This window comes from Caloenas nicobarica, chromosome 7, assembly GCF_036013445.1.
Source record: "Caloenas nicobarica isolate bCalNic1 chromosome 7, bCalNic1.hap1, whole genome shotgun sequence".
NCBI lineage: Eukaryota > Metazoa > Chordata > Aves > Columbiformes > Columbidae > Caloenas > Caloenas nicobarica.
The window spans coordinates 10,946,138-10,959,557 of NC_088251.1; the positions used below are offsets into that span (position 1 = coordinate 10,946,138).

At 44.2% G+C, this 13,420-nt stretch overlaps 1 protein-coding gene across 2 annotated transcripts in view; it reads right to left on the reverse strand.

The window, feature by feature from the left end:
* Positions 1-13,420, reverse strand: part of RBM20 (RNA binding motif protein 20) — a 102,513-nt gene that overhangs the window by 20,989 nt on the left and 68,104 nt on the right. For both annotated transcript variants that reach the window (XM_065638713.1, XM_065638712.1), the window contains exon 2: positions 1,035-2,160. In XM_065638713.1, coding sequence (XP_065494785.1) covers positions 1,035-2,160 — 1,126 coding nt within the window. The remainder of the gene's footprint in view (positions 1-1,034; positions 2,161-13,420) is intronic.

Here is a 13,420-nt window from a genome sequence, read left to right on the forward strand (position 1 = left end):
GTAAACATAGCAAACCCTTTTGCAAGCAGCTGCACAAAGAGTAAAGGGGAAACATGAAAGAGCAAATATATTCAAATATCCCAAAGGTCCAGGGTGTGTGAATATCAGGTACTATTTAATTTGCCATCTTCCTTCCTATATAAACTCTGTTGTAATGTTTTTGTCAGGCCACCATAGGCATGAAAACACACTCTTTTGCGGTTAGGTGCCAGTCCTGTGATGCGATGGAAAAGGTCTTGAGGACTTGTTGAACAGGGCTCACCAGGAGGCCAGAACAACACCAGCCAGAGCCCATGAATGGCTGTGGGGCTCAGAGGACCATGCAAATGGCCTTCTCCAGACCTGACCTACATAACGCAACCAAGCACACAAGTTCTCTGGGCAATCCAGAAGCTTCTTCTCGAGGGTGAGGTTGACCACCCTTGGCAGAATATGAGCAGAGGAGTGGGACCATGGTCTGCACCACACGTGCTGAGCAGCTTCTTACTTCCAGGCCAAAGTCACTGGGGACCCCGAGTCCTAAATTTTCCTTAGAGCTACTAGAATGAGGAAGAGAACCCAACAGAGGAATTATTAAAATCATTTAATCAAAATGCACTGTTTTGTTTAAGCAAGCTGTTTCCACAAGGCTGTTAGGGGGAAGCCTTTGGCCTCAGAAGTGCCAGGAGAAAGGGAGGGGCAGATGAAACTTCAGATGTGCGGTTACAACACCGGCTTGAGAAGCGAGGGATCAGCTTCGAGCTCCTCCTCCCCTCACTTTGGGCCCACGAGATGAACCACGACCCCAGCCCAAACCTCGCGTTTCTCGTGCCACATGTCGCCACTTTTCACAATGACATGCAGAGCAAAACCAGCAATCGCCGTGAAACAGATGTACAACGCCCTAAGCCAAACTATGGCTCTTTGTCTCCGCTTCTCTCCGTGGTGACGGATGCTGTTGGCAAAGGGTGGCAGGAGCCGGTGGCCAGATCGATCACCAGACAGCCCGTTCAAGGGTCTGCACCGTGCCCTGGGGGTGCCTTAAAACCACTCACCTTCAGGTCAAAGATCTTCTTGTCGCACAGGGTGCAGATGTGCGGGAAGTGGAGGGGGGCCGCGCCGCGGAGGTCGCCCAGCTGGTGTGGCGGCAGGGAGCGGGCGGGCGGGTCGGGCGCGCCGCCGCCCCGCTCCTCCTTCTGCCTCATGCGAGGGCTGCCGAAGCTCTGCTGGCTGTGGTTGAGGCGGCCGAAGGCGGGGGGGGCGGCCGCGCTGAACTTTGTGTCAGGTGTCGGCTCTTCGGGGTTGTAGAGCTCGTTTCTTATTTCATACTGCTGCTGACTCGCTGACGGCCACAGGCTGTCACCGGGCACGAGGTCAGGCTTGTTTTGGCTGGCGAAATTAGGGATATTTTCCCACTGGTTGCTTGCACCGCTGGCATGCAAGACAGGGCCGGGATCTCCTTTCGGATGGGAGCCCGCGTTCGGGTCGCTGGGGAAGGCCCGCGCCGCCCCGTAGGCCTCCTTGGGAAAGGTGGCCGCCGCCTCGTGCTGCAGCTGGGTGGGAGCCCCGAAGGGACCCGCGTGGGCCCCACCAGCGAGGAAGCCATGCTGGCCGGGCTGGTCCCCCTCCGAGGCGTACGCCTGAGGGGTGGCGTTGGCGGTGTTCTGCTTGTTGTACTCGTAAAAGCCCCCTGCGGAGGCAGAGGCACCCGCCTTGTTGAGACCCACCACCAAGGGTTGCTGGCTGGAGGTGGGAGCCATGACACCGCCGAAGGGACTCATGACGATGGTGTTGGGGGTCTGGGCCTGGACGGGCCCCAGGCCGCCCCCCGGCGCGGCTAAGGCTGGGCTTTGTGCGGGAAAAGCGATGCCGCCGGAGGGGAACCTCGCGCCAGCCATGCCGGGCCCTTGCGGTGGCCCCGCAGCGTGTCCCTGCGGGCTGTTCATCACGGTGGGGTGCCTCAGCTGGTTGAAGAGCGGCTGGGACATGGCCACTTTGGAGAGCACCTGGTTGAGGACGGTGGCGGCAGCCGGGTTGTTGGTGACGGCGGTCTGAGCCAACTTCAGCCTGTGGAGCGTGAGCTGCGCCTGGAGCTGTGCCAGCTGCAGGCTGGCCGGCGAGGGGAGCAGGGGGCTCGGGGCACCAACGGAGAATGGACTCTTCTCCAGGAGCTTGGCAGCGCTGCAAAGGATCAGGACCTGGGTTAGCTGAACTCACCCAATGTCAACCTACGCTCCCACTAAAGCCCGGCGTGGGCTACACGGCCACTTCTGGAGACGTAGCTTATCTAAACCCAGAGGAAGCAAGGTGGTGGTTGACAGTGCAGCCATAACCCTACATCTTCCCTTCCACACCCACTGCCATCCCACTCAATCCCCAGAATCTACAATTTTTTCCTCTTTTCTGCAATTCATGCAACCTTCGGCCTCCCTGCTGCGACATCACCACCTCTGACCGATTTTGTGATGTTACCATTACTCCCTTTTCCCACAGAGCAGGGGGATGTAAAGAAAAGGACAGCAAATGGGACTGTAAAGCCAGCTGCACAGGTACATCACATCCAGCACATCTGGTTGCATAAAGCTAGATGAAATACACTACAACATGTATTTATTTTAGTTGTTTACAGTTCTCAATTAATTAATCTGCATGGTACCCTGTTCTGTAACAAACTGTACAGTTTCCCTGTTGTCCAGATGCAAATATAGAGGAGGAAAAAACCACCGAATGGTTTTACAGAAGCTGGAGCAACTATGAACAAACCATTTCAAAGAGTTTTCCCAGTTCAGCTGGAACATAAGATAAAATTTCTGCAGTGCCAGCTGGTGAAAGTCAAGATCTTTATACTGTCTAGAAATCAGAGGTGCATTGAGTGTTCTCCTTCAAGTCTTGTACATGGGGTGAATAAATGATGAATAGACTGCCTGCTTGAATTCCAGAGCTGGGAAAACAGGAGATGACATTTTTCAGGCATATGGTGGTTCCTGGCTTTGGGAAGCACCTTTAGGACATCTCCCCAGTTCCCAGCACCACCACCAACGCTTCCTCCCCTCACTCTATCAAACTCTGAAAACATAAACCAGGAAAAAAAGAAATAAAAATGGGTAAAGTCTAGCTAAGTAACAAGCAAGTGAAATGTTATAATGGAAACCATTAGGCAGAAGTAGCTTCCAGGCAGCTACACCCACCTTACTGTTTCTGTTCCCCCTGCATCCTTACGAGATGCCTCCTGCACAATCTGTGGCAGAGCCAGCCTGGTCCGCATGTATGTACAGTGTCCCATGGGCAGCAATCCCTCTGTATGTCCTGCTGCCTATGCTTAGATACCATCAGTCATTTTCACGCCTGTACCAAAAAAATGTTAGCCATCACTTTTTCCACTACCAGGAGCCTCTGCTCACAGACGGTGCAGCTACTCAGCACATTACAAATGGCTGTTCATTCCGAAAATGAGAGCAGAGAGCACTCAAATAACAGGGATGTGGTCCAAAGCTCAATTCATTTATATTGTAAAAATGTATTGAGTTTCAATTTTTAGGCCTTTCAAAGCAGCAGGAGCTATGCATCAACCGCCACGCAACCCTCACTGTTAATAATTGGCCAATTTGCTCAACTGCATGGATGAAGCTGTAGTTAATGATAAATGTCTTGTCAGCATGCTACATTTGAAAACCACAAATTAGGAAAACATCTGCTTAAATCCAAAGTATGACTAAGAGAAAATGAATGGGTTTCATATTTAACGTTTAACTTCCACTAGCAACTGCAAGGCACATCTGTCTCCCAAAATACAAAACGCCGTTTGGATAAGTGCATCATTATGTAATGATGAGATCCCTGCCAGCACAAGCTGACACCAGCACTTTGGAGCTGAGGTGCCTTTTGTTTTCCCATGTGGTTTCTATTGTTTTCTCTCTGACTTGCACTTACAGTGCAGTTTGCTGTTAATTTGATTATGGATGAGAGTCAGGGCGCAAGTAGAATGAAAGCAACTCAGAAACCCCAGTCTGTGAGATCCCAAGGACCCAGAAAATCTGCCGAGGAGCCCTGCGCTGTGTGAGGATCACGGTGAGCAGAGGATCATAGGCTGGTGTACATGCTGTCATGACTGTCAACGGACATGGCAGGACCCAGTGCCCAGCTGTATTGTGCCACTGGCATCTAGAGTGTCCTGACTTACGATGTGCTGCATGGGACTTGCCACACTCCTGGCAATTGTTTCATTCTATAGCTGGTTATACCTTTTTTTATGCTGAGTAAGCTGTAAAGCTCTTTTAAAAAGTTTTATAGAGCATTCAAATAGGAACTGCCTGGTGGTCTTAAAATAAAAAGAAAAGCCAGAAGCCAGCATATGACGTTTTCAGGCTCAGGAGCCACAGATGACTCCTGTTCCCACCAATGTAATTCCGCCGCGCTGCAAGCCTACGCAGCAGCGCGCACATCCCGACAGCTGCAGCTGCTTCCCAACTCTGGCAGCTACCTGCTGGACGTGGGCACGGGCTCCCTCTTTCCAGTGAAACCAGCTCATCTGACACCACCACAAGCCCTGAAGCTCCCTCAGCGTCCTCATATTTTGACCAACTTTGGAGCACTGTCTTAAGAAACCACAAATCAGCAGCTGGGAGAACTGGGGAGCCACCTTACCTGCAGAAAAACAAATGCCATAAGGAGAAGCTGCAGTTCCCAAGGCACTCATGGGGGGATAGAATTAGTGAGTAGGGTCGCTCCCATGCATTGATAGGTTTGGGAACAGCCACAGCTTCAAAATCCAGATGTCTGTTAAGAATTTCCAGATTTCAGGGTGTTTCAGGTTGCACGCTCTATTCTCCCACAGCAGAAACGGAATATTTTATCATCTAATCAAGGCAAAGAAGGAAGGGCATGTTCATGGGCCAGTGGGAAAAGCAGATACACAGATGGGAGGCTGGGAGAAGAGCTGTGTATAAAGCACCTTTTAGCACAACACCCAAATTTGAGGATTTCTTTTCTGCTATGAAATACAGGACATAAGAGACACACAGGGCTGACAAGCACCGGTTTGAAAATTTCTTTCCCTCTTTCTGTTCTACAATCATAATATTTATGTACTTGACAGCATAAGTTTACAAATAATCCTGCTACAGATTTACTAAACTATTGAAAATTGCAAACATGGAGACAGCACTCAGCTAAGGCATTTTGTGGGGGACGTTCACCACTCCTATACACACACCTCCCAACCCCAGCTCGTCCTCGGGTTACCAAAGTGCAGCCCCCGCCTGCTCGTGTGGGGTCTCTGCCGCAAGATGATTCAAAGCAGCTGAATGAAGCTCTCATTCCCCATTGAGCGCCCAGGGAATTAGCCTGCGTCAGCCCAAGTTAGCTCTATGCCGTGCAAAACATTCCCAATTATAAGGTCAGCGATGTAAAAAGTAAACAGAAGTTGCCCTCCTCATTTATTTAATATTAGCTATACAGCTGGACTACACCAGCAGTCTCTTTGCACAACTAGGAAAGCAGAAATGGTCTTTTTTTACCAAAATAATGACAGGCAGGAGCACTGCTGTACAGTTTTCACAAAGAAAGCCATTAACCAGGCAAGTTTTCACATAGCTCCAGGAAATAGGAGTTGAAGATGTGCATCAACTACTGCAATACTCACAATGAGGTTGCAAGCACTGGCAAGGCTATATTGCTATAAATCAAGTCTGCCCATCTGCTACCCCTGTCATCCTTATTATGCTTTTAGCATTCAAGAACAGTGAGCGGCACACAGTGTTGGAGGTGAAGTATCTAGATGGCTGGATTATTTGAGTAATCCTGTCTACAAGAGTGATGAAAAGGCTGAACACAAAACATGTTTATTAGAACAGACCAACAACTTGGAGCTTGATTTTCAAATGACAAAATTAAGGATTTTAAAGTGCTGACCAGCACCTTTCAAAATTAAGAAATAAATTTAAAAATATGAACTAATAAAGTTATGACCTTAGCTGCAACTATTTACTTAAGAAGTATTTATACTCACAAATTTTTGAAATGCTGCATAAGGTATGATTTTGAGTACTTTAAAAAAGTAAAAAAAAAAGACTAATTCATAGCAGTTCAGAATTTGTTTTCTTCCACTTTCCTTGAATCTTGCACATTTTCTAAAATTTTTGCATTCCTACCCTATGACATGTTTGCTTTTACATATAATTACATCTACCTGTCAAAATCTTTGAAAGATACATTTTTAATATTTTTTGTTCCAAAATGTGCACTTTTTTCCCAATCTGTCTATATTACTGTGTGGATTTCAGAATTAAAAAGGCCAAACATATTAAGATGCACCAGTATCCTAGATATATGACTACTCTGCATTAGCCCAGTATTAGATTTGAGACCATATTTGCAATAGCTTGCTGTTTTTTCATCCATTCAAGCTGTTTCTGAATGCATTTTTCTAACAGTTAGCAAACTTTATATTTTTAATTCAGGACTCCTGAATACATCAGAGGTCTGTTTCCTAATTATCCAAGCACAAAATCAATTATATTCTGTTATGCAGAAGTGTGAACATCCCTGCCCTGTAATGTATTATTTATTCAAAACACATGGGCCTGCCTCCTCTAAACGCATCCAAAACAATTGCTGCCATACTAAAAGAGCAAATTAAAAAAACCTTAAAAATAAACAAATAATTGTTATACAGATGAAATTCATAAGATATTAGAGGTAAACTTGGTCTTCAAATAAAAACGCACCATTTGACGGTACTTCAGTGAGATCGCATGTTTGTATGTGAGGACAGAATTCAGCCTCTTGAATTCAAGGGAACTGCAAAGCTATATTTCAAACACTGCTAGAAGTATAGAAAAAGTTCAGCAATCCCAACAACATACATTAATTATTAGTGTAACTATTCTTTATAATGATATTTTATGTTATGCTGGTTTGCTGATCCCATTAAGAATACAGGGTTTACGTTCATTTTTGCTTGTTGAATAAACCCAGCACTCATGTCAATAAAGACCGGAGCATTGGTTAAAAAATGGACACAGGAACTTTTTCCTATACTCTACACTGCATCTAGATGATACTAAATGACTGTTTACTTTCTCTTCAGCTCCATGAGAAGTATTTTCTTTGGATTTTAGTAAAATGACCTTCTTGATCAGAAAAGCTTGGAAAGTCTGCTGAAAGGAGAAAACCCCTCCGCCTTTATAATTTAAGCTCTGAAATCATCTGTCGCTGAAGGTTTTTTGCTGACTTCTGTTTAGAAATAATTAAAAAAAGAGATCATTTTTCACAGTAAGTTCAGCTAATGATGGGGAGCACTAAAAACCTTAAGCTACTTTAATATGTTTATAAGCTGCAAGTAAAACCCTTCTTATCCCAAATAACGATTTTTAAATCCCTCCATTATACTATCGAGGGCGTAAAATAAAACTTCAGCCAATGTATACATGTGCTCTGCCAAGTGAGTTTTGCGTATATTTGGCAATGGTAAACTCCATTATCCGCACAGTCGTCCAGCCTAACAGTTAGCTGGATGATGAAATGTAAAATGCTATCACAGAGCTGCTAAACTCAAGGTTTACAAAGCTGATGAGAGTTAAGTGCCTGCTTGTTACTGAGAGTCCTTTTCGCTCAAATGAATCTTTCAGCCAAAATGTTCTCTACCTTTGGTTACATGCAGAGAGTCAGAATTTCCACTGGGAAAGGGACAAGATAAAGGGGCAGACACAGTGGCTATATCTTGCATAATGGCTGTGATCACCGAGATAAAATTGGAAGTGATCTCGGGACGATGGTGAGAGCAGCTCCTGAGGCAAGATCAAGCTGAATTCAAGCACTCGTGACATGCTTATTTAATCTGCTGTTAGGAACCTTCTTTGGTGGAGATTTCATGACCTCTAGGAAGAATTAATTGCTCAAACCCCCTTAGTCTTGCAAAGCTCTTCTTAAAGTCCATGGTGGCGCTCTGGCCGACAGCGCCAACCACTCTTCCCATGCACACCGATAAAGGCTCCTCTTACCTTCCTGCAGCTGCTATCAGTCCTCTCTACAACCATCCCAGCTCCTTTCTCTGCACATTTTGCTGTTGCATTTGTTTGTAATGCCCAGTAAAATTGCTTTTCTTCATAACAGCTCCGCCCTGAGGTCCCTGTTACACCCAGCCCCTGTCCTGGAGAGCTCAGAGATGTTTGTTGGGAGAGATCTCTGGAGGTCAGCAGGTCTGACTTCCCGCGCAGGAAAGGCCAGTTCAGTCCTTTCTCCTTTTGATTGTCCAATGGATTTATCGTATCACCATTTCATACTATCCTCATCAATACCGCATCCAGGTTATGTCAGATCCAGTTTGTCAGGATTACTCTGGATTCCCATGCTGCCTCCAGAGCAGCTGTAAATCCCCTCCTCTTGGCACTAGCCGCAAATTTGATGGATACTTTGTTCACCCAAGTCATCAAAGGAAGTCTCAAATAGACTAAAGACTGCTCCCAAGAAGGGAACCGTGATGCACTTTTCCATTTTCTCTCCAAACACCAGTAATTCAAGGACATCTTATCCACCTCGCAGCTCTGCTTTGCATGCTGAAGAGACCACACTCTCCTCCCTGACAGTCACTTCTGCAGGGGAAAAAAAAAAAAAGCAAGCAACTGTCCTATTTGTAGTTGCAAGTATAAAAGGGTGGATCATCTCTGGTGAGACTGATTTCTTATTAACAACTCTTGGTCTATAGTTCTGGGAGAATTGTTTTGGATTGTTGTTTAAAATCAACTGTATATTCTTGTTTCTTCACAGTAACATTTGCACGTACAATGTGAGAACAACGAAACAAGGTACCTCCAAAGTCTGGACTGGCCTTCACCATTCCTCCCCCTTTTATTCAGTATACTTGACCCTAGAAATATGTTTCTTATATTGTGTTGAACTCCGGATTGTGTACCGGGCTTATTTCAGCTTTCCTTCATGCAATGCATTTCACCATAAATATTTAATTAGGCGAAGTTCAACTCCTTTCAAGTAAGGGACGTAGTCTAACGAATGTACCACCTAAAGGCAAGGTTATAGGTAATGATTTTCAGAAGTTGGAAAAGCTATCATTTTCTTCCATTACACTTAAATGTTCTTTTGTTTTGATGATGTGCCACAGTATGTCAAGGATGCCTCTGAGGATTAGTGCATGCACAGGAACACTGGTCTATATTTTAAATTTCAACAGGGAGCCATACAAACTCCTTTGGCTATACTGCAACCATCTATCTGCAACTGCTTCCCAAAGAAACATCATTCATTATTTACTGAACTGAAAGAAATGTATTTTAAGAAATGTATTTTAAATGTATGTTAAAAAAGGTCAAACGTAGCTATAGCACCAGGTCAGTCCCCACCGTAACACATTGCAAAAAGAATTCATGTCACAGTTTATGGAGCTTTCAGGGCAAGCGATGACGGCCTGGCAGTGCCCTGCTACCCGTGCCTGCCTCCCCAGCACCTCCCTGCAACAGCTCTAGTCATCTAGGCTTTAAATACCCCTTACTGTGTAAAGTCCCCAGGCCAGACTATCCCTGCCCACCAGCATCCCAGCAGAACTCCTGTAAGATGGGGTGTTGGGGCCCCCCAATCATCTCACCGTCCCGACAGCCGCGCACCCCGTGCAGATGACGGTGCCAGGAGCTGCACGGCCGTGCTCTGAGCCCCCTCCTGCTCCCGAGGGCTTGCCGGGAGACTGAGGGGCACAGGAAGCCTTTTGGGAGGGGGGGAGCAGGGGAAAAGGTGGTGCGAACGGTGATGTAAGTCCATAGGGTGAACGAAGGGACAGGGATTAGCGTTGGCACAGGTAGGTAACCCCAGTGGGAACAGGGCGAGCGGCTCCCGCAAATGCACCCCGGCTTCAGGGACCACGTCTGCTGCTCTGCCGCATGGCTCGCTGCTCACAGCACTGCTCACAGCCTCCCCTTGAAAACAGAAGAAATCTGGGGAGAAATTATCTGGAAAGCTTATTATAACTTAAGGAAAAACAAAAAAAAAAAGAAAAAGGCAGCCTTAAAAAAAAAAAAATCAGAAATCCTTCAAAGGCTTTTCACATGAGCACACAGGCAAATACCCAACTGAAAAATAATCCTTGGCATATAGTACTTAATAGAAAAGATATTACAGTAATATCTCACTGCAGCTTCTGCTAATGTGTTTTCCGCATGGTATTGTTAACCACTACAAAAATAATAAGTTTGAGTATATCAATATCTCACATTGCCTGGAGGCGCAGCCATTTTCATTTGTGTGTTGAAAGTAGGAAGCATAATGCGGTAGGAAGATAATTCCTCATTTGAATAAACCATTTCTATTTCACAGTAATACTAGACGATATAAAAGCCTTTTTACAAAGGTAATATCTCCAGTCTGTAGACAGAGAAACAATCTACAACTGTGGAAAGGTTAAAGCACTAAGAAGGATTTTTATTTCTAAGTAGCTTATTTGTGCTCAAAGAAAAAATTGCCATTAGTGGAAAAAACCCACAAAAATATTAAATTCCCCTTTTTTATCCTTTTTATTTTAAAATATTAGTCCCAATGATTTATTTGAAAAGTTTAATGAAAAACCGTACTAGTAAATTCTCTAAGAGAATACTAGTCAGCATTCATAATGGTCATGGCACAGGCTACAGAAATCGCGCACAAACCTGAGATCTTCTGTTTGTACGCTAGGTCAGCTGAAAATCCACAGCTTGGGACCAAAAGCCACCCAGGAGCATCACAATCATTCTATAATTAATCTAGTGGCACCACCTCCTCTAAAAGCTTGTTTAAATGCTACGCGTTACAAACCACCATAGCGCAGGAGTACACGAGGAGAAATGCTGGAATAGCTCTGATCTGAAGCGGTCAGTATGATTTAGTTTCTCTTTACTGCTAATATTTGAAAGTAAGAAATTTAAAGTAATAAATTAAAAAAGAAATCTTCACTTATTTTTAAATCAGTTTTCTGATTAGAAAAACAGAACCTCTGTGGATTTCGTAAGATGTATATATATTACATAACTATATGCTTAGACCTGTTTTTCAGTTTTCCTTTTATGTATATCTTAAAAGGACATAAATGTTATAAATTCCCATTGTTTACATACCCACACACATTACTGGTATACATAAATTACACATGAATCCTACGAAGCTCAGATCTAATTCAGCTGTTACTGAAGTGTGCTGCAAAGCCTTTCGTGATTTCAGTGGAGCAGAGCAAGGCTCCTGTATCCCTTTTTTTGGTTATATTTAATTTAAATATAAAACATCAAAGAATACTGCTCTCTTTTCATGATCTCTTTGAAATCAGCCTTTAATATTAAGCCATAATATTCATACTGTTACATGGAAGTAATACATGGCATATTGTGGCCTAGAAGCTTTCATTATCTATTTTGCAACCAACATTGCTCACTTTTTCTTTAATGCATCCCAATTTCTATGCTAAAGAAATTTTAATGTGAATCTTGAAAGATATATAGGAGGTTTTATTTATTTTCCTTATATTAAAGGGAAGCAGTTGGGATGAATCAGACCTGAGCATGTTCCTTCTGGCAGAAAACAGCCTGTGCCAGACTGCTGCAACTCTTTCGCTTTGAAAAGTTTAATTTATTGTCTTGAATAATAAACTGCCATTCAATCAACCTTGTGAAACAAAACATAAAACAGGACGGTGCTTAAATCTTGAACAGGGACCAAAAGAGTTTTGCACAAAGGAAATTGGTAGAGGCATTTTGTATTAAATAACATCAATTATTTTATTCTCCCTTTTTGTCTGCCTTCAGTATTAATTAGGAGTAACTGACAGTTAATATGCTCCAAGCTCTGCATGGTAAAATTGATTAGTGTACTAAGACAGAAAATAAGAATCAGTTTTTGATGAAAAATATCAGGTTTCAGAGCACTGCATGTGGCAGCTGTGAGGAAGGGAAAAGTGTGAAGATACTAACCCGTCCACAACACTCAGCTGGGCACTTGCCCAGCCCTGCTGACAAAACTGTCAATGCAGGCGGCCGCCACGACTTTTTGGTTAAGCAGTGCGTTATTTCCCCTAAACTTTTGCTTGCTGGTTTTGTGCGTTTCTATTATAATGCACATGCTCTGCTCAGTAGCTGTAGTCTATATGACTAAGCAGCTTATACATCTAAGGGAAAATAGGTTTTAATTCATTCCGCTGGCCTGCATAGTAGATGTTACACCTTGTGTTACTGATGGATCTTTCACTCTCAAAACACTCAGGGACTCAGTTTTCTGTGTGAAAAGATGTCTAAGAAAGTTGTGACTGCTATTAGTTTTTAAAAAGTGTTATTTTCTTTAAAATTATCTTATTTATTTCCCAGGCTTTACCTCTGAAAATAAAAAGCTATCTTGAACTATAAAGCATCAGTTATCAAAAAAAAAAAAAAAAAAAAAGAGAAAAAACAAACCCCAAACAACCGAAAACCCCAGCTATTAATAATGTTGCTTTGATTCTTTCTTTCTTTCTTTCTTTCTTCACAGAGTAATGAAAGTATTTCAAAATTCAACCATCTTTGAAATATTTAGGTACTTTGACTTTTTTCACATTTTGCAAATAATTCTACACCCACTGGTTGCAAATGACATTAATATAATTCTGCTTCGTGTCTACTCACACATTACGAGGCTTATTACAGGGTGGTTAACCATGGCAAATCAATAGGATCCAATTCAGTATGGAATGTCTTTTAAAGTATAAAAGCCGCGGTATTACAAAAAAGCTAAGCACTATAAGAAGCTACTGCACGAACCAGATCGTATCGTTGATCTGAAATCCCAGTTAGCTGTTACCGCTAGAGCTGCGCATGCCTGCCTTTCCCCTCGCTACGCAAAGAGCTGAACTTCAAAATTAAATTTTAAAGATCGCTACGATATTCCGCTTAACAGATTAGCGTCCCTCCTTGCTAGAGCCGGGGAAGCCAGGCATTTCGGGGCGATGGCGGGAGGACGCGGGTGGCACGACACGATCCTACCTTCTTGAAACATATAGGGCAGCCGGGAGCGGGGAGCCGGTGCGGAGGGAGCGCGGCCAGGAGCCGATGTCAGCGTTGCGCACATGCCTCCCGGTAACATCCCACTGACATTCTACCTGCTCTCTGTGCCCCAGCTATTTACAAGCTTCCTTTCAGAAAGTCACAACTTTAGGAATGGAAAAAAAAAAAAAAAAAAAAAAAAAGACCCACCCCACCCCAATGGAGGACTGGAAGGCGGATCACGTGGCTGCCGGGAGCTGGTCTTGTTGCGTTACACTCAGCAAGTGTGGATGGCAAACAATATCGGTTGATGTTTATGCCATATGTTCTCGGTCTCTTTGCGTATCAGCACCAAAATCCTGTTTCTGCACAGTGTAACGCCACGGGATCCCACCAGGGAGAGGGTCACAGTCTAATCTGTCAAGAAGTGGAGAAATCACGGCATGCTAACGAAGACCAAG